General features: G+C 39.7%; 2 protein-coding genes across 3 annotated transcripts in view; one reads left to right on the top strand and one right to left on the bottom strand.

The window, feature by feature from the left end:
• Positions 1-2,269, bottom strand: part of LOC133523940 (sodium-dependent serotonin transporter) — a 58,581-nt gene extending 56,312 nt beyond the window's left edge. The window contains exon 1 of the mRNA XM_061859659.1: positions 769-2,269. The gene's annotated coding sequence lies outside the window, so the exon portion shown is untranslated. The remainder of the gene's footprint in view (positions 1-768) is intronic.
• A 2,341-nt stretch (positions 2,270-4,610) lies between these two features.
• LOC133523939 (odorant receptor Or1-like) lies at positions 4,611-20,379 on the top strand. 2 transcript variants are annotated; one of them, XM_061859657.1, is made up of 8 exons: positions 4,611-6,500; positions 11,577-11,790; positions 13,521-13,631; positions 17,278-17,332; positions 17,728-17,907; positions 18,630-18,734; positions 19,444-19,599; positions 19,784-20,379. In XM_061859657.1, the coding sequence occupies exons 1-8, from the start codon at positions 6,350-6,352 to the stop codon at positions 19,841-19,843; spliced, it is 1,032 nt and encodes a 343-aa protein (XP_061715641.1). In that variant the 5' UTR covers positions 4,611-6,349; the 3' UTR covers positions 19,844-20,379. The 2 variants fall into 2 exon arrangements, with proteins under 2 accessions (XP_061715641.1, XP_061715640.1); XM_061859656.1 differs by having other exon boundaries at positions 4,613-6,500; positions 17,278-17,476; positions 19,784-20,377.
• The last annotated feature ends 786 nt before the right edge of the window (positions 20,380-21,165 follow it).

Below are 21,165 nucleotides of genomic sequence, written 5' to 3'. Positions count from 1 at the left end.
TTACGAAAACTATAGACGGATAATAAATGAAATGTTGACAACCTTTCAACGTTCACATCGTGCTAAGCCAAGGTGTAAGTATAATGTTATATAATTATGTTCGCGAGAAACGCTGCTACGGGCTACGGGCTACGGCGTAGCAACTGCCGTAGCGGCGTAGTGTATTTAATGTATTGCACGTTTTAACTAAGGATCAAAATATTTAGCAATAGTATTTGTAGACGCTATTCAGATATTCGTGCATGAGCTCCTTGACCGCTATGCTATATCTCATAGAGATTTTACAAATTTGTACCTTTTTTGACGGAGTGGGAATGCATTAACGCAGTGGGTTTTAACAATTGGCGCCTGCTAAGCTTTAGCTGCTAAGTTTCACACAAGTTTCATTGAGCTAGTTATTACAATTGGTCTAACGGCCCGATTCGAACTTCAAGGAACGTCAAATATTAGGTCTAGATACGATAAGGCTGTAAGTCCCGGACTCGTCATACATAACTTCAACCTATTTGTTCCTATCTTGCACCGAAAATGTGCCACTTAAATGTGAATTGAAATTTAATAAATATAACTTCATCATCTAATTAAAAGTTACCAAAACGTGTCGGCGTTTCCTAAAAACATATTTCTCTTAACAAAATAATTGAAAAATGTCGAAAAAAGTTTAACGAAGCTTTAAAAGTTCTTGCAAACTTTCGTAAATTGTTTAATAATTACTTTTCCCATCGTCACATTCTGAAAAAAGTTAGTACTTAATGTGTGTGGACTCACCTTCGCCTTGAGCAGCCGTCAGCGCTCCGGCGACAGCAGTCGCATGTCGAACCTCAGCAGCTGCGACATGGCGGCGGCGGCGTGCGGCTGGCGGCGCGTCCGCGGCGGGACTGAGCCCGCGGCGGCGCCCGCGCGGTGGGCGGCGCTCAACGAGCCACGCCTCCCACTACTGGAAAGCTTTTGTTTTTGCGCGTTAAGGGGGGTATAGATGAGGAATTTTTTGAGCAGAGTTTGGAGAGTAATAGAGGGAATTTTTCTCTGAGGGAAAAACATGTAATCATTTCATGTAAAATGTTGCTAAGACGAAACCATAAGGCTCGCACAGTCAAAAAGTTATCAGATCTCTTGTAAAGCCAAGCTTCTAACTCTACAAGCCCTAACTTTACAAACTCTACACCTTAGTCGAAATATGAGCCTTGGGCGTTTCGCTGCCGTCACATGGGAGTAAGGTGAAAAATTAATTCACTATTCATTACTTGTTTAGTATACAATATGTAGTTCTTGTGGTAACAGATTATGAATAAGAGAAGTATTGTCTAAAATGTTATAATTGTCTTATTGATTTTTTTGATAAAGTATATAAAGCTTTCGAGGAAGTAGAAAATAAATATGATTGCAAACGCTTATAACATTGTACGTTTGTAGCATTTATGCCCCTCGGTTATGATAATAAAACCTATACCCGATGAAATACTATATAACTAGTAGGTCGTCTCGAACTGAGAACTCGCGGTTCGCCTAATCTATATACCTCAGCGATTGAATTTGTTGCACCTTCTTAGTCGACACTAGATCCAAAACCGCGTGCGATTTATTGCTGGGTCTGTAGAGCCCTTTACTACTAACTTAAATGATAGATTTAAGTCACCATAAACCATCAAAACCAAATCAAATAGTATTTGGTCTTCTAAGTGAGTGCCTCCCTTGAGAGTGCCTGCTCATAATATAATGAATAAAATAAAATGCCCTCAACAATACGTTTACCAAATATTATTTAAATTAGAACAATCGGCCGATTCGAAGAATGAGATATGATAACGATAAGTTCTGGTTTAGATAATTTCTCATTTAGATATCGTTTGTGTGTCGTATAATTAACAGAAGAAGCTCGATTCGGGTAACCAATATGTCACTTTGACGTTAGAAATATCGTAGATAGATCTTATTAGGATCACAGCGGAATCGATATAAACGTCAATGTTGACATGTCGTTTAGTTATCGATCTTTTATAGATCTTTCCAAGATCTTAAACGTTTCTTAATCATTCTTCGAATCGGGCCGAATTTCTCTAAAATTATTACGTAAAAAACTATATAGCTCAGTTAAAAAACATCGAAATGCCGAGACGTGCCTCTCGCCAGCTGTGTTCATATTGAATGTAAGAACCTCGCTTCGCTTCACTCGCTCGTTCGATTATGATGTAGAACGTTCACAGTTCAATCTGTTCTTATTCTTTTACAATTCGTTAATAAATTAGGTACCACCACTATTAAATAATATACTTATTATTTTTATTATTATTAAATCCTTTATTTCAGGCAAAAAAACCCATAAAAGTTATAAAATATACTCACTGTAAATATACTGTTTTTTTTTTGCGAATAAAAAAATAGTTCCGTAGTCGTGCACCTCGCGCTATGGCGCACGGCGCGGCGTCACGCCCGGCCCGCCCGCTGTGCTCTCGCCAGATTTGACCAATCACCCCCTCCACCCTCCGCCCCCACCTGTTGCCTGAACTGCTAACTATGCATGACCGAGGCAGCATTTGTACGACGACTGTAATGTGCTGCTGTACCAGGCTCCGCCGCCGCGCTGACAGGTGCTACCTGCCTAATGCATGCTCTCTGTGTTCCTTTGACGAATGACACATTTGTACTTACTGCTGCACCTGTTGTAGGTAATTTACCCTTGTTGCTTCACCGCTCACAAATCATACTCATATAGTAGTACTCGCAGAACAACATTAATGGTAATGATAGGGTCACAAGGTGACCGATTTTTTATGAAAATTAAAGCATTCTTTTGCTAATTGAGCGACGAAATGTTTGTAAAAATAGACTGCATATCCGGGTCAAAAACTTTTTACTGTGACTGTGAGTTAAGGTTATTACAATTATGCACTTTATCAAATAAACGGATTTTTACGGACGGAAGCCAAATTTTTGTCCTTTATGCTTACCTTTATATTCTGCATGTTAAAACCTTCTACTAATTCTACTTTGAAAATGATGAAAGGCTTAGATAAAATGTAAAACTCAAATCGTTAACTATAGTAATGGCCACAGAAGTGACGCCGGCTTTTTCCGAATGTTTTGACCAACCTTGCTTTGGGTGCTGTAGTTTGCAAGATAAGAAGGTTTACAACAGTGTAGCCTGTAGGTATAGAGGTTTACTCGTCTGGTGTCTTATTGATGAGCTCGCTTGTAGCTGCAAGCTGTAGAACTCGCTATAAGCTTAAAAAAGTAAAAGTGAAAAATACTTAGTTCGTGAGTCATTATATCGCAGTGAACTCACAACGGTGTTAAACACCATACATTATATTGGTGTTTATGTCCTTTATGGCAATTTCCGCATTTTAAAATTTCCAAAAACCGAATCGAGAAAACAATCTATTTCATCATAGAATCTGGCCACAAAATTTCACGAGAATCGGTTGAGAATTGCGACCTGTACAGGATACCATCCGGACATACGAAAGTTTGCCCGAGTTAAAACGGAGACCTTCGCTAACGCTTCGGTCAACTAAAGTTATAACCCTCTGCGCAGACGGACAACGGAGACGTACTCGAATAAAGTACACATCGTGGACACACGATACGCTACAGTAGGTGTAGTACGTCACAACACATTAGTTCTCTAGTTTGATAGAATATGCAGCCGTGCGGCGTGCGGGCCCGACGGGCCCGTCACACCCCACGTGGGTGGAAGGCCAAGGGCACGCGGAACCTGCCATTATTATTACAGTGTCCCGGCGGACACTGTTTGCTTTTTAATTCATTTTGACTGATACGGTAAAGCATTTCCTACTTCATGTATATCAGCTGGAAATGTACTAAGGTTTTTACAGCCAGTTGCTACCCGGTAGCAAACGGGAGAATCATGATTTTCTTAAACATTCTTACAAGAAAGTAGATTTATCAGCGTCACAAACGTCTTTATGACTTTAAATATACCTTTGTCTACGTTACGTGAAACAGTTCTTTGTTAACTCTAATCCAAATCCAATTCGGGAGAATTTCCATTTCAGTGCGTTCAAATCCATAGGTTTGCTTTTACGTGTGCGGAAAAAATGTTCAAGAACGTAACTTTAGTATGGTGTTGTACACGTTAGGCAACGCTCTGCAACGATAGTGCCCGCATGGCCGGCTTATCTCGGCGTCCGCGCGTGACACGTGACCCCACTACCCTTCCACCTTTGTACTTGACACACAACTTAATTTAAGTATACTTAGTTATATAACTAATTATCATACGATGACGGTGATTCTTATCCTCCATTTTGCCGCAGTTAGAAAAAACTGTAGCAATATCTCTGCTGTTGTTATACTTTAGATTTTACTGATATCTAAAAAAACTATCAAACACTCACTCACTCACTGATGATCATCAAAACTTTCAGGGTACTTCCTGGAGTCCTAGAAAGCTGAAATTTGGTATCTAAGCAAGTATTAGTACACAAACGACAAAACAATTCTAAAACTTGAAAAAAGGAGATGAATGTTTGTATGAGACTTCCGCAAATTTTGGTGCTAGAGGTCTGAAAATTTATATAGGGACTCCTTGTTAGAAATAGTATAATACATATTTAGTATTTTTAGTAAATCGGATGGAAGATTATCATAAGCAACTTACAAAAAGAAGTGAAATCTCATCAATTAGAGGTAAGTAGCCATATTGACATTGTATTGTATTGTATTATATGTATCTCACCAAAATCATTTTCATGTAAAATGTTGCTAAGATGAAACCATGAAGCTCGCACTGTCAAAAAGTTATGAGATCTCTACGAGCCCTAACTTCACAAACTCTACACGTTAGTTAGTCAAAGTTTCGTTAACGTCATATAGGCCTAAGCCGACAAATTTATTCACTATTCATTACTTTTTGTTGTAGGTTACCACAGTAGTTTATGTAACGAAACGGCAAAGCCACATATTTTGACTAAAGTGTAGAGCTTGTGAAGTTAGGGCTTGTAGAGTTACGAGTAGAAGCTTGGCTCTACAAGAGATCTGATAACTTTTGACAGTGCGAGCCTTATGGTTTCGTCTTGGCAACATTTTACATGAAATTGATTTTGGTGGGATACATATTTCCGCTTACCTCTAATTGAATTCACAAATATGTACACATTCTTTCACCTTATTGCAATGGATTAAGGTGAAGAAATGCAAACATATTTATTAACTCAACCATACTCCGTCTACATCAGTCAAATCAAGTTAAAATATAATGATTATGGCATTGCACGAGACAAGGAACCCTAACACAGTAGTAATTAAATCAATCTTTAGTAAACACTGGGCAGTTTCGTGGCCGTGTTTATATTAGTATTATTAGTGGGTCCGAAAGCAAGGCGGTGGTTAGCCCATTTCGTAATGTGTGTGTTTGTAATTGCGCACGCTGCTATTACCACCTAGCTATTACCGCAGGGACGCCCGTCGGCAACCTTTGCACCCCTTGATATATCATTAAGTAATACAATTTCATTTGTGGTGCAGAAAATTGAGTGTATTTATTATGTAGGTGCGTGCATATGTTATTAATTACATATTTCCACTGGTTCGTTTTTTATGAGATGTAATGTGCTTTTTCAGTACAATCTAAATAAGAAGTGACACTATTTTTACTTGACGGTCATGTTCAAATCATAGAAAAATTACAAATTAAAGCGCTTGGCCTGTCAGCTGGAGAATGTAAAGTCGCATGAAAGGTTATAGTGGCGAACAGTTCTATTGAAGATGCATTTATTTCTCGCGTAGCTATGAGGTTGCTTGAAACATCTGGCGAAATTGAAGTACAAACGTTGTATTGACTTATCTTTACCTTGTACTACAAGGTCCCATGATGATAATAATGATGATACGTAAGTCACCTCACTACACTTACTCAGCCTACGTTAAACTCATGAATGAGAGGAATATAAGCTAAGTAGATCACACTAATTTTATGGAGTTTTTTATGGAGTTTTTATGACCTGAAATAAAGCCAATATTGATAACACGAACAAAATAGTGATACAGTAATAATACTCTTGTCATTGCTAAAAAAACTCTTGATCTTCTGATAAGTATTTCATCAAAAGGTATAACACGCGCCCGTAAAAATAACGTAAAACATAATAATATGATATTAAACATGACCTTGAAAACCTCTGACCTTATTTCAAAGACGTCTGAGGTTTACAATCTTACAATGATTTAATGGCTCATTAAAACGCTTCTATAAAATTCCTGAACAGGCGGCAAAATGTTGTGCGCCCCTCAAATCTGTCGCGTAAGCTCTTATTATATAGACACACAACAATTCATTTTCGTATTGAATCAGTTCAAGTCCAACCTTCTTGTGGGAAAATAGCAAAACATGGGAATTATTGAGAAAAACGTGAATTTTTCGGTGAGCGTGTCGATCACGGCGCTGAAGCTGTTCGGGTTCTGGGCGCCGGAGGGCCTCACTAGAGAACAGAACATCTTGTATAATTGTTATGGCTTTCTCTCCTTTATGTTTCTGTTAGGTACGAAGTACGAATATGTTTTCATCACACTTTCTCATAATGTATTTTTTCATCACACTTGCTATACTATGCGGTCAGTAAATCCTAGTCTGTAAATTTCGACCTAGAGCTGTAATGTACGTGTTATAGGCAAACTCCGAAGCTCCGGCGCTCCTAGGTTGGACTGGTCAATCCTCAGGTCAGACTGAATGACTTAGTCAAAGCCCAAACAAATGTAAATTTTCGGCCTTTGACTAAACAATTTTCGTCAAACCTGGGAGAGACTAATTTGGTCAGGCAAACGTCAAAACACAATTTTATTAAATCGGGGTTTGACGAGTCAAACTCCGATATAGGTATGAAGTGTCTTATCTTCGTATATTTGGAAGCATTTTATCATTTAAGCAGCTTTCAAGTCTTAAGAACCGCTTAACTCTGCCAGTTCTGACACCTGATTGGTCAGCTTACGTGATTTTCACTTTTATATTTGAGATGCTTTGTGTGGCATTAGGCCCGCCTTTTGTACGATGTGCAATAAAGTATTAAATAAATAAATGCTTTGGAATATACGGAGGTTAGTTTGTAAGATTAGGTATAAAAAAAATAACATTTTTAAAATTTTGATGTTTATTGTTTTAATAATTTCTTAAGTAATTAAAATGGAAAATTAATCATTTTTCTGACATGGTGAGGCATTAACTTTAATGTTAATTGTTTTAATAATTTCTTAGGTAATTAAAGTGGCAAATTAATCATTTTTCTGACATGGTGAGGCATTAATGTTAATGTTAATTGTTTTAATAATTTCTTAGGTAATTAAAATGAAAAATTAATCTTTATTCTGGCATGGTGAGGCATTATGACATTTAGAATTGCACAATACATTAGATCTTTTACATTTGCATAATTTTGAAGAGCATTTTTTATTGCAGTGGCATTTTATAAAGCCTTGGCCACCAAATTTTGAATCCTTTGCACTGATTTCTCTAAGAGACAGCCGAACGTCAGGCACATCTTCGATCTTAAGAAATTTTTCTTTGCATTCTTTTATTTGATTCCTCGAAAAAAGTGTGTTTATTGTCCCGTGTTTCGTGCCTACTCTGTATAAACCATCATCTGTTTTATCTTGTATGATACCCAAAACATTTCGAGCATCTCCTTTGGCTCTGTCAAAGCTGGGAATAGGTAAGGTTACAGTTTTTCCAATCGCGATTGGCGGAAATTTTTGATCAGATAATTGTTTCATAATATCAGCCTGAGCTTGAAGACCTTCTATCGCCTTTTCTTTATTTTTTTTTTATATTTTCTGTCTGCGCACAACGTCTGCATGTAACTTTACTTCCGAAGCCTTCATAGTCTGCGCCAAGTATGCTGTCAGTGCAAATAACATGCACGACCTGATTACAAATAATGCACGTATGTGCGCCGGAGCTCTCTTTTTGGCAAATACAACAAACGATGTCTGAAGAAGTTATCTCAACTGTTGGAGAGTTTATTTCCTTTCTTAGTGGCAACAATCTAGGAACTTTGTCAATATAGTGATCCTTATTTTTTTCTGTGACAGAAGTATCTTCTTTCACAGTTGACGACGACGGTCCAGGTATTTCCATCTCATTTCTTTGTACTAAAATAAAATTTATATAAGTAATTAATGGAATCAGGCGTTATTTTGCAGAAGTCCATCATAATATAAAATAGAAAAATATTTAGCTACTTCCACACGAAAAATGACAAGTTAGTTATGCATTTGTTAAGTGCACCGCCCGCCCGCCCGCAATTTAATACAATACAAAGCGATACAATGCACCTGCACCACCACCACCGTTAACTTCTCTACACGTGTTTCGCCCCTACACGGGGCATCCTCAGCAGCAGTTAGACCGTTATTAGGGGCGAAACACGTGTAGAAAAGTTAACGGTGGTGGTACAAGTGCATTGTATCGCTTGCATTGCGTTAAATTGGGGGCGGGCGGGCGGTGCACTTAACAACTGCATAACTTGCCATTTCTCGTGTGGAAGTAGCTAAATGTTTTTCTATCTTATATTAAAATTCATATACTTAAGTACCTATTTAGCTAAATCAGATTACACATGTAAATAGCAATTATAAGTGAGGGTGTCCCCACATAGCATTCGCCGGGTGTACGTGTTCTTGACGCGAACGCCGCGTAAGCGCCGCGACAACCCGGCGATTACGTCGCGTTTTATGAGCATGCAGTAATTGTACTGGCGTGCACTTACCACGGTGAGATGGCAGACAAGTGCGGGCCTATTTTATAATTTAAAAAAAACTTCGCGTTGCATTGCAGCTGCCTGACTGACGCACTATGGGCCGGCCGGCCGCTCATAGAACGCGAGTAACGCGACGCAAGCGTACCGTTTGCGCAGCGCTCGCGTCGCGTAATTTATGTTCGAGGAACGCCTACTCTCAGCTGACATTTAAAAATATAGTAATTTGAAACGGTTTTTGTTGCTACTTACTAGTGTCATCAGTATTATTCTGCTTCTCACCAGACGAGTTAATAGCGTTTTCTAACTCTTCCTCGGTCTGAAGAACCTTTTTTATTGAATCTGGTAGTGTTTCAATTCCAACATGAGCTTTTCGTCCTAAAAAAAAAGAATTCATAAAATGTTAAGTTTATTCTATTTTCGCAGTTAAACTATTAGATGGTTTGGTCATGTTGAAAGGATGAATGAAAGGACTTTCTCATAGTAAGTTTCGGCTAGCTACCCGTTACACCCTGTAAGGGCATGTTCAGATTCTTGACCCGCGTCGTATCGTACCCGCGCAGAACCCGCACACGCGTTGTACTGTACGCGCGCTCGCCCCGCGGCAGCCCCGCGCACAGCCCGCGCACAACCCGCGCACAGGCGCGGGTCAAGCGCGGGGCGGGCGCGGGTGGACTTCGATAAATTCAATTTGAGATCTAATTGAAGTGTCATAAGACTCAAATTACATACAACACAAAGGGGCTTAAACGCGGGTGCTGATACGCTGGGCGAGCGCGAAGCGGGCGCGGGTCATCAGAACGCGCCCTAATATACTCACCAAACGTCACTTCAAATGGCGATTGTTTTATGCCATGATGGTATGCGCAATTTTTCTTCAGTTGACAGAATCGGAGGCCCTCACTCCAACGATTAGTTTTATTATCTTCCATCCATGCGAACAATATTTGCTGTACATGCTGATTTGCACGCTCCACGCTTCCCTGACTTTGAGAATGACGTGGTTTGCCATGCACTATGGACAATTCGGGCCACATTACTTTTAACTCTTCTACGACACGGTTGGCGAATTCTCGTCCGTTGTCTGATTGAAGCACAGAAGGCGCACCTATAGTACAAAATATATCAAGGAGATTGTGCGCTACTTCCTGTGCTGTTTTTGTGTGTAGGGGACGAAGAATCACAAATTTTGTCAAATGATCTTGGTAGTTTAAAATATACTTGTAATCACGGTCAGGACACGTCTGCATGTCTACAAGATCCACTTGTCCCCGTGCGTGAGTCTCTTTAAATAATAACGGTTTAACGACGAGTCCCTTTTTAGGCTGACTCTTTTTCTTGTGACACGTTTCACATAAATCCAAGTAATAGTTTACGCACTCTTTTGTGACATTTGCATACTTTTTATTTAAAGCTTTCAATGTGAGATCTCTACCACCATGACCACATTCCTGATGAGCACATTCAATCACATCGAATAACTCGTCATCCGTAACGTAGTATTGTATATTTTTTGTATCTGACAATGGCTTAATCAATTTTTTTTCGTCCCCAAAACAAACAACGTCGTAGCGTTTGAGACGGCGATACTGCAAAGACGTTTTCTTTTCAGCTACTTTAGCGGATTCTACCTCACTGATAATCTGCTCATACAACTGTTTTTTTTTTATGTGAAATGAACACTTATTTTTATTCAAATTAGAAATTTTCTCTTTAAACTTTACTTTTAAAGCTTCTTTATCCACGTTTTTAGTAACAACAACACCGTTTGATTCACTCATCTTCAATTTTACACAATTACACGCCCGCACGCTCAATGAACGAACATGAAATGACAAAACAATCGGTCGGAACACCGCGAGAGACATTATGAACCTGTTTAAACATGTTCAGATCAACGTTTGACCGAGTTTTGCAGTCGCTTCTAGGATTGACTAGGCCAAAACCGAAACAGAATAATTTACTTTCGACGTTTGACTGAAAAGTTAGGAGCTCCTGGGTTTGACTAAAAATACTTCAGGCAAAGGGCGAAATTGAAATGTATTTCGGGGATTGCCTGATGGCTTTGGCCAAACCTAGGATAAACCAGTCCTTCCGCGAAGAGACTGTGTATCGGACTTTGACTATAACATACGCACAAAATTAGACAAACGTGTTATTTGTTTCCCTTTTCTTCCTCAAAAGTGTGCTGAAAACCATTGTGTGCGCCACGGGTGGTACAGGAATTACGGACTCGTGTCAATTCACACTCGTTCGTAAATAATTGTTTACCTTCCTGAATACGCAATGCACTTACTATTAAAATGTTTCGATTAGAGTTACCTACTTAGCAGGACATGATGCCATAATATTATAAATTACCCAAGAATTGTATGACCTTTATGATCTTTCATTGAACACCAACATCTCTATGAGGTTTGCCGATTAGGCCAGTACTATAAGTGTTAGTACACTGTACTTAATTATTATCTTAACTTTTGGCATATATTTTATACAATGTATTTAGCACCGTTCTTTCAACTACCAGGAATAGGAAAAAGTTTGTTCCGTCAAACATGTATGTATGTATGTATGTATAAACTCTTTATTGTACAAAAGACAAAATATAAATATGGCACAGGATAAACAGTACAAAGGCGAACTTATCCCTTTAAGGGATTTCTTCCAGTTAACATACTTTTAGGTTCTGATTTGTGATCACAATTTTCGTTGATGCAGCCAAAACCAAGTCGGTTTTAAGTGATACGTCTCAAGTAGAACTAAAGCTCCTTTATTCTTAGCGCACAGGAACGGGACAGTAAACTTTGGTGATCCAAATCCGTGTAGGACCAAATCTTTCAATAAATTCTCAAAAGCCATATGTCGCAGGTACATACCTGATCATCCAGGTGGTGGACCTGTTCCTAATCTGGGGCGATGTGGCGCTGATGACGGGCACGGCCTTCGTGCTGTTCACCAACCTGGCGCAGACCACCAAGATCGTTGCTGTAGTGGCGCGCGCGGGGACCCTGCGGCCTCTAGTCGGCAGCGCGGATACATTGTTGGCGGCAGAGACAGGGCCCGGCAAGAAGATCGTTGACAGGTAATTACAAGATCTGGTGGGTAGCAGCTAATGATGATATCAGGAGCAGGACGTTGCAATGTTTCTACTTGAAATAAAAACAAATTAAATAATACAATAACTTTATACACTAGCGTTTGCGTCAAATCCGGTAGTTCTGATTTTTTGGAGACTTGTTTATGATGTTTATGACATAATGAATAATCCAAGTTTGTGACCTCGACCGCCGAACGCAACTTTGTCAAAAATCGAAAAAAACGCGAATTTATCGGTTATTATTTTTATTTGGGCGACTAAAGGACTAGTTTTTGACTCCCCAGGTCCAATCTAATATTTCTTCCTTCATTTTTGAAATAGTCTTTTTACCTTTTCGTACAAAATAAACTGTATATCTGTACCTCTAGTGTACATTTATTCGATAGCGAAACGTGACGTACGCGTTTACGTTAAGTCTCATTTTGTATGGGATTTTGAGTTTCCAAAACGTCCCGCTTGGGGCGCTGTTTCTAAATCCCATACAAAATGAGACTTAACGCAAACGCGTACGTCGCGTCACGCTATTGAATAAATGTACACTAGGGGTTCTGTATATGTGTGTATTTATTTGTGACAATTTTGGCCTTTACAATCTTAATGTGGCGATTTCCACTAAATAAAAAAATAGACAATTTAGCCCATTTTTTCCTTATTCTATAAATACGAGTATCACTTCATAACAGGCCGTCATACATTTTTTTTATAAAAATATGTAGCGGATAACAGTCACGAAACACTTAACTTGGCGTTTTAAAAGTATGAATGTATTTGTATAGCTTTAAGTTCTCATGTAAGTGAATTGTCAAATTCTTAGTGAGAAATAAAGAATCTTAAACCTAAGAATATACTGTTTTCGTTCCTAAATTATGTGAAAATGTTTTACTCGTATAATATGCCCTAGTTGTTAAGAGCAGGAAGAAAATTTTATTTTCGTGGTAAAACTTAAATCTAATATAATGCTTTTATTAATCAAGCAACATATTATATAACTTAAAAAAACGAACAAAATGTAATGCCGGAAGGAAGTGATTTGAGGGAGATCTTTTATATTTAGTTTTTAGTTTTAAGTTGTTGTGTGTTAGCATAAGTTCGATTTATTTGTTTTAGTTTTAAATTAGTTATTTTAATAAATATATACAAAATGAATAAACTAATCAATAAAATTAATACTACTATATAATAGAACTTAAAATAAACTTATAAATAAAAAATGCTCCCCAGGTCACCTTCATGCATTATGCCTATGGTACCCAGAAGGCTGACAGCGTTGCCTATTTGGATGGCCAGGCTTATCCTCTGGCCGAGGTAGCTGCCAGCCCTCCGGTCATCTGAGGTGTCTGTTAGACGCTGGGAAATTTTCTTGAATATTATTTTTGGTGTCAGTCATTCTCGGAGCGCGCGTTCGATTCATCGTGTTTATCGACTGCGACTTCTTGGCTTATAGACTTCTAGTCAGTCATCTGCCATTTAAGATGGTGGTGATGGTAGTTTTCAAGAATGCAGTTTTTTTATGTAGACGTGTATGTAGGTACGTCACTCAAACATAGGCAGAAAGGAAGAGCTTTAATCCTTATCCTTATATCGACCAAGCAAGCAAAACAAGAGTTAAAAGCGACAAAAGAGCTTGAAGAAGGTCATTCCTTATAGACCGAGTTCTCCATAACATATATCAATATAATATCCTTTATGTTTCTGATAACTGAAATGTATTGTAGTTGCAACCGAGAGACGTGGCAACAGCAACTGGTCTACTTCTGCTTGACGACGGTGACGGTGGCGGGCTGGGCCGGCAGCGCCGAGAAGAACCAGCTGCCTTTGCGCGCCTGGTTAGTGTTTACACCTACTTACTGCTAAAACTGCAAGTAGCGGACTCATAGCATCAGGAGTAAATTCTACCGGAAATATCATCTGACGCAAGACGAGCCAAGTGAAGCGTAACGGCATTACGGCACTACCTAGCTTTTCTCGAAACACTTTGTCATTTTTTGAACTCTCATAACTTGGGTTTGGATTTATTTATACCAGCGGTGGCAGCATGGTTCCATTATTATCACTTGTCACTATGCCCGTCACTTTCGCGCTTACATACTTGTTAGAACGTGACAGGTATGATGACAAATGATAAAGAGCCGACCATCTTAGCCCTACAGATAAACAAAATTCTCGGGATATAATGTCAAAAGTGGACTTATTAAACTTAAAGTAAATAAAAAACGTCTCCCAAGTCGCTGCTGATGGGATAGTTATATATAAATAGCTCTTATACTTTAGATTTTATCTATATCTAAAAATTGATTCCGTCACTGACTCACTCACTCACACACTGATGATCATCAAAACTCTTAGAGTACTACTTGAAGTCCTAGAAAGCTGAGCTTTGGTATGTAAGCTTTATTACCATCTGCACCTGGAACAAACGACCTCCACCTAGCCGACCTATACCTACTCGTATACCTACACCAACCTGTATTTTGTACCGACTTCTGTGATTCAGAGTTTATATATTTATTTATGTATTGTGTATGTATTTATTAATAAACATATCTTGGTTTTTCTTATAAATAAATTACAATGTCAACTGCACATTCTGTTGTATTTGGCTTCGGTTCTGTTTTTATATTTTGTGTTGTTTTACGTGTCAATGGGTACACTACTGGTGTGCTGCGCCACATGCTGAGTGTTATCCATTTCTGGAACCACCCGCAGCCCTGTCACTTCTAATTTACCTAGATTGAGGTCTATTTTAATGTTGTTGTGTGTGTGTCGAATAAAAGCATCATTCATTCATTCATTAGTAGACAAACAACAAAAATATCTAAAACTTGGAACTTTTACCCCCTAACCCCTTCAACTAAGGAACGAAAGTTTGTATTAGAATTCTGCAAATTTTGAAACATTTTTATGTAAAATGTTGCCAAGACGAAACCATAAAGCTCGCATTGTTAAAAAGTTATCAAATCTCTTGTAGAGCTAAGCTTCTAACTCTCAAGCCCTAACTTCACAAACTCTACACCTTAGTCAAAATATGTGGCTTGGCCGTTTCGCTACCGTCACATGGGCGTGACGTGAAAAATGAATTCACTATTCATTACTTTTTTGTTATAGGTTCATACAATAGTTCATGTAACGGAACGGCCAAGCCTCGTATTTTGACTAAGGTGTAGTTTGTGACGTAAGGGCTTGTAGAGTTAGAAGCTTGGCTCTACAAGAAATCTGATAACTTTTTGACAGTGCGAGCCTTATGGTTTCGTCTTGGCAACATTTTACATAAAAATATTTTATTCGTGGGATCAAGAACAAAAAAGAAAGTAGTCTAACGGTCTTGATTAATATTGTTCTTAGTCAACAGCAAACTGAATAAGAAAAGCCATCTTTGTCAGTGCCGGATTAACCATTAAGCAAAATAAGCACTTGCTTAGGGCACCACGTCTAGGGGGGCACCAAAATCGTAGGAAAAAAAACGCACAGGCTGCATCAGCATCGCAGTCGTAGTGTAGTACTTATGTACACGAAACTTTTTGATCTAATAACGAAGGGTCGTAAGAGAGTGAGGACACGTAAGCACATCTCCATCCAACCTTACGCGGAGGCCCTCAAAGCTCATGGCCAAAAAATCTTACCGTCGGGCTTGTGGCCAACCGATTTTCTCGACGTAGATTACCGATTTTGTAGCGAATTTTGCTCTTTTGCACGCCAGATGTGTCGGCCAGGCCGAGTTTCTGCAGAGACGCGATCCTGCGGCCTAATTGTCAAAGTGTTACAAAGGGCCCCGCGAAGGCCGAAAACCAAAAGTATCTTATCAAGTTGCGCTTTCGAGTTAAGCCAAAGGCCGAGCAGTAGGAGAATCGTGATTACATAGGTTTGATTTCAAGCCACTCTTTTGCAGTTCGGTGTTAAGTCTTATGCGACGCTAGACCTTCTACTTTATGCAAACTGCCTCACTTTCACTTGGCCATGGATCCAAATCCCTCTCTCGCAGCAGGGCCTTCTGCCTTGCTCACACTTCGCCATTGGTTGTATTGTATGATAACGCGCCGCGATCGGACGCTCCGGACGTCCAGCCATTCACACCTCGCCGTTGGTCAAATTCAAGCCTGGCTTTCTTCCAGCTCGACCTTTGGCCTATCCGTCACTTCCGTCAGCGCCGATCGAACGCTCCGCGCGTTCAGCCTTATGGAAAGCTCAGCCTTTGCTTTTAAAAACACTGATTTAAACTTTCACGATTTAGGCCAATCAAATTAGATCGAAAAATAGCGTATTGAGGAATTAATTCCCAGCAAACTGGAAATTGTTTTAATATTTTCATTTGGTCTTAAATGCTTGTAATCCGAGTTTGCTCCATCCCAAGAGGTGTGCATACCTTTTGGGATCCCTAGGAAATTTTTTTTCCTTTGGATTGCCAAACCATAGCACTTGGTGATTCAGACACTGGTAAGGCGTTTTCGGATTATTACATGATTTTAACAAGATAAAAAATGTCGATCTTTTTTTTACAATTTACTACGAATACATATTAAGATATCTTCAATCAATCAATAAATTTTATTGCAAGAACATTACATTTCGGTACCTCAGATATCAATTTTAATCATAATTAGAACAATTTTTCCAACGGACGTACCGTTTTCGATTTACAAGCAAAAAAAAACTGAAAAAGAGGAAACATTTATGCACAGCTCCTGGGATGAAGCAAACTCGGATTACATGCATTTTTAGGACCGAATTCGAAAAAATCTAATTTTATTGGCCTATTTGTGACACATTATTATTTAAGAAAACGGGACTTAATCGCGTTTAATTAAGTTCTAAAATTACCTCCAACGTCAAGATAATGATGTCGACTTTACCCAGTCTTCTCCGAGACCCTGGGGACAATGCCGTCCTTGAAACGTCAGGTCAATAATTTGCTATTTACGACAGTTGTGGCCATTGGTTCTTATTCTGACAAGAACCAATGGCCAATGGCTAAGCCCCTACTGAAGGTCTTTGCCCTCACACGAATGAGCTTCGCAGGAAAGTTCTAGAGGTTGCAAAACCCTGTGCGGAGTACGGCCTGTCTTACGTCTTCGCTTACACTATGATATTAGTTGACTTGGCCTCCGGCCTAATGAGAAGCACTTACCTACTGTTGGAACATTACTGCGTTTGAAAAATCTATTCTCAGCAGTAATGCGGCAATAAACGTCACTCAATTTACTATGAAAATTCAATGTAATCTTGATGAGGGGGCACCATGGTCTAGAAATGCTTAGGGCATCAAAATATCTTAATCCGGCACTGATCTTTGTGAACTGTTAGGATAAGATGTTAGACCAATATGCAAGCGAGAAAACATTCGGTTTACTTTAAGCCTATCAGAAGATGTTTTCGACAAGACTGACCTAAGTCAGGAGAAGAAAATGGCTGACTTCAGAAATCCTTTAATTGGCATAGTATAGTGATATGTATTCTGTGCCTATCGACATGTAACAGGTACCCGTACGACACGTCGGTGTCACCGGCGTACGAGCTGACGTACCTACACCAGGTGGGCGCGCTGTTCGCCGCCGCCTACCTCAACGTGGGCAAGGACACGCTCGTGACCTGCCTCATCGCGCAGACGCGCTGCCAGCTACAGCTCGCCGCGCTGCGCCTCGCTAGCCTCACGGACGACCTCACGCCCACCGCGCAGGTACTTAACCCTACCTCAACGTGGCCAAGAACACGCTCGTGACCTCCCTGATCGCTCAGGCGCGCTGCCAGCTGTGCCACCTCGCCGACGACCTCACACCCAACGCCCACCTGGGCAACATATTTGGGTGAACAATCTTGTTCAAAGATAAATAGCTGCCTTATACGTTATGCCGTAATATGGGTTATACACTTTACCATCACATTGTATCTTCAATTGAAATTGGGTTTACAAAAATTGTAAACTCTCAGGGCACTCTGACAGCGGAGCAAGAAGCGGAGGCGTGGTCGCGACTGGAAGTAGCGGCGCGGCGGCACCAGGAGGCCCTCCATGCGGCCGCACAGCTGCAGGCATGCTTCTCCGCGCCCGTGTTCGCGCAGTTCGGCGTATCCATGCTCATCATCTGCGTGACGGCCTTCCAACTGACCGCGGTACGTAGCTTGCAGGCTGTGTACGAAACCTTTATGGCCATACAATTGTGTCCACTGTGACCTAAGATACACAAGTGGCTCACAGTTCACAATGCACGTCTGATCAGACCTGTAGTAGGCCTACAGGTCTGTTCCCCGGACCCGTCTTTATCTATGTTAATTGAAGAGGGACGTGTAGTCTATCTATATATATTAGGCGAGGTACTGTCGCGCCAATCATGTGCTAGCCCGGCAGGTCAGATGAGGTCAGCTTCCTCGGTATCGATATTTAGTCGTAATGCATGCAATTTGAAATTTTATTTTATTTTATAGACATGCCCTCAAGTCTCTATAGCTATCCCTCTACCTATAAATAAAAGTGAGTGATACAAAAATACAAAAATAAAATAAATAAATAAATAAATATTATAGGACACTAGTACACAAATTGACTAAGTCCCACAGTAAGCTCAGTAAGGCTTGTGTTGAGGGTACTTAGACAACGATATATATAATATATAAGTATGTATGTATAAAATACTTAAATACATAGAAAACACCCATGACTCAGGAACAAATATCCATGCTCATCACACGAATAAATGCCCTTACCAGGATTTGAACCCGGGACCATCGGCTTCGTAGGCAGGGTCACTACCCACTAGGCCAAACTGGTCGTCAACAAAGGATGTAGGCATAATATAAAGTGTTCATGTGTTTAATAAATAAGTTTTTTCTTACAGCAAAATGGAAACTTGGTCCGTCTGGCGTCAATGGGCACGTATCTGTTGAACATGATGTTTCAAGTCTTCATATACTGTTACCAAGGCAATCAGCTTTCAGGAGAGGTAATAAAATATTTGTCGCCCTAGAGCATTTAACCAGTCGGAACCGTCTCTATCTGTAATTTTCTGCACCAAACAGTCCGCCGATTTTTGTGGGGGAGGGGCACGTCAAATGTCAGATAAATGTCAGTCCATACAATAAGTATGACGTGAGTGTGGCTCTAAGGTTGTCACTTTTACAAAACCAGCTTAATTAGATCACAGAATTTAGTTTAGATACCATATCGTAAGATCGATGTTAGTAGCAAAGAAAATTTGAAATAGAGGTGTATTGTCAAAGAAAACTTTGTAGCGACGTAAATTTACTGCCATCTTTCGACACATAATTAAAACTTTTAGAACGCCATCTGACTTTAATCCTTATTCTTTCACTGATATGGTGTTCAATTTGTTACATATCAAAAAGTAGCGCCATCGCTGCTATATCTTTGACCTTTGATCTATTAGATGGCGCCACTTTTTAATATTTAAAAAAATATATTCATATCAGTAAAAGAATAAGGATCAAAGTCAGATGGCGTTCTAAAAGTTTTAATTATGTGTCGAAAGATGGCAGTAAATTTACGTCGCTATAAAGTTTTCTTTTACAATACACCTCTATTTAAAATTCTCTTTGGTGGTAGGCCCCCAGTGGGGGCAGTGGGCCGAGTGACAACGTGTTGAACATTTGTAAAGTTGTAATTGTAAAAGACTTATGTATTGTATTTATTAGAGCATGGACATCGCGACGGCGGCCTACTCGTGCGGGTGGACTGCGTGCGGAGTGCGGCTGCGGCGCGGCTTGCTGCTGGCCATGGTGCGCGCGCGCAGGGCGGCCAGGCTGTCCGCCGGCGGATTCGCGACCTTATCCCTTGCGTCCTTTATGGCAGTTAGTAACACACACAAACACATCGCCACTGTACAGCGTATATACTTACCAATTTCAGTTACTGCTTGATCATTGGTGTTAACAACTCGTATATGCGTGTATATTGTATACATATCATTTAAAATACTTTCTTATTTAGTATTGTACATGTTTGTTATGTACTTATGCGATGATTTTGTTGCAGATAGTGAAGACTTCGTACTCTCTGTTCACCGTGCTGCAGCAGGCCGACGAGCAGAAATAAAACGGAAGCGTGGTAGAAGCGGTTAAATTCAACTCTGTTCCAATTGAATATGGTTTAAATTTCATCTAACTGAATTAGTCCTATAGGGCCTACTTAGGAGGCTCTGGTGCTACTTTACCGCGATAATTAGCACGTTATGTAACTATGTCGAAAATAAAAAGGGCTAAGTACTTAGTAAGTTTTATTATGTTTGTTTATTTCTTAAAGGCTATTTGTGCTGTAAAAGGTTGTACGATACATATGCGAATAGGTAATTAAAAAAAATATTTATCGTACTTGTAAAATTAAAAAACTTGTATCGTAATGTACTATTATGTGATCCCTTTTACCTGTCCTTTAGTAATGAGGACACGAAGTGATTATTAAGCATTAAATCTAATTTAATATCAATACTGGATAAGCACTATCGCCTGCTATCGCAACCGGGTGTTGGGTATTACGATATGAGCCACCGGAGCGCCGAGTGCCCCACGAGAGCACGAGTGGCCGGCGTGGGCGGGGCCGCGCGCGCCGCGCGTCGCTCCGCGGCCGTGTCACTCCGATCGCTTTATCTTGCTGTGCTTACACTTACACTACTTGGGGACAATTCTGCGTTAAGAGGAATTCCTAGTGGTGATTTTTCCATACAAACGCTCTCGACTATTTCCTCCCTGGATTTAGAACCTAGAGCAATGATTTTTTCAAATAAGATCAATATCATCAATATCTGTGCCGCTATGTTTTGCTTTTTTGGATTATTTTATTTTGAAGAAACTTACAGCGCCTCAAAAATCGCAAAAACGGCTCAATTGAATTGGCTGTAAAAAAAGGCACAGTATACAAATATGACAATAAATATCCAAAAAATCAAAACATAGCGGCATAGATTATTTCTTCTTCTTGCAATTTCCAAAATTTCATAATGATTGGTTGCGTTTTGGAGGAGGAAACAGTCGAGAGCGAAACCTCGATTTTTGAGTTTTTTGCGAGTGAATTTTAGTCCGAGCTGCAGTTGTCCTTATCGCACGAATTGGAGGCGGAGACAGTTTATAAATATACGTACACAGAAGGATTAGTGATGGGCATAACATCCTTATTAGGGATTGCAGAACCGGTACTGTTTTAAAGAACCGGGATTTTCGGTACTGGTGGAAATAGGAACAGGGATTTCCCGGTACTTTCGGAACTGGTCTAATTATTTCATTATTTTAAATAAAACGACAGCATTTTGCGAATTTAATAATCAATTAATCACAATTTCTTTTACTACGTATAATCACAATAAACAAGGCAATTTTTTTTAGAAATACTTATAGTATTTTACATTGCTCACACTTGTGCGT

This window comes from Cydia pomonella, chromosome 13, assembly GCF_033807575.1.
Source record: "Cydia pomonella isolate Wapato2018A chromosome 13, ilCydPomo1, whole genome shotgun sequence".
Classification (NCBI taxonomy): domain Eukaryota; kingdom Metazoa; phylum Arthropoda; class Insecta; order Lepidoptera; family Tortricidae; genus Cydia; species Cydia pomonella.
This window is presented reverse-complemented; position numbering and strand designations above follow the sequence as displayed.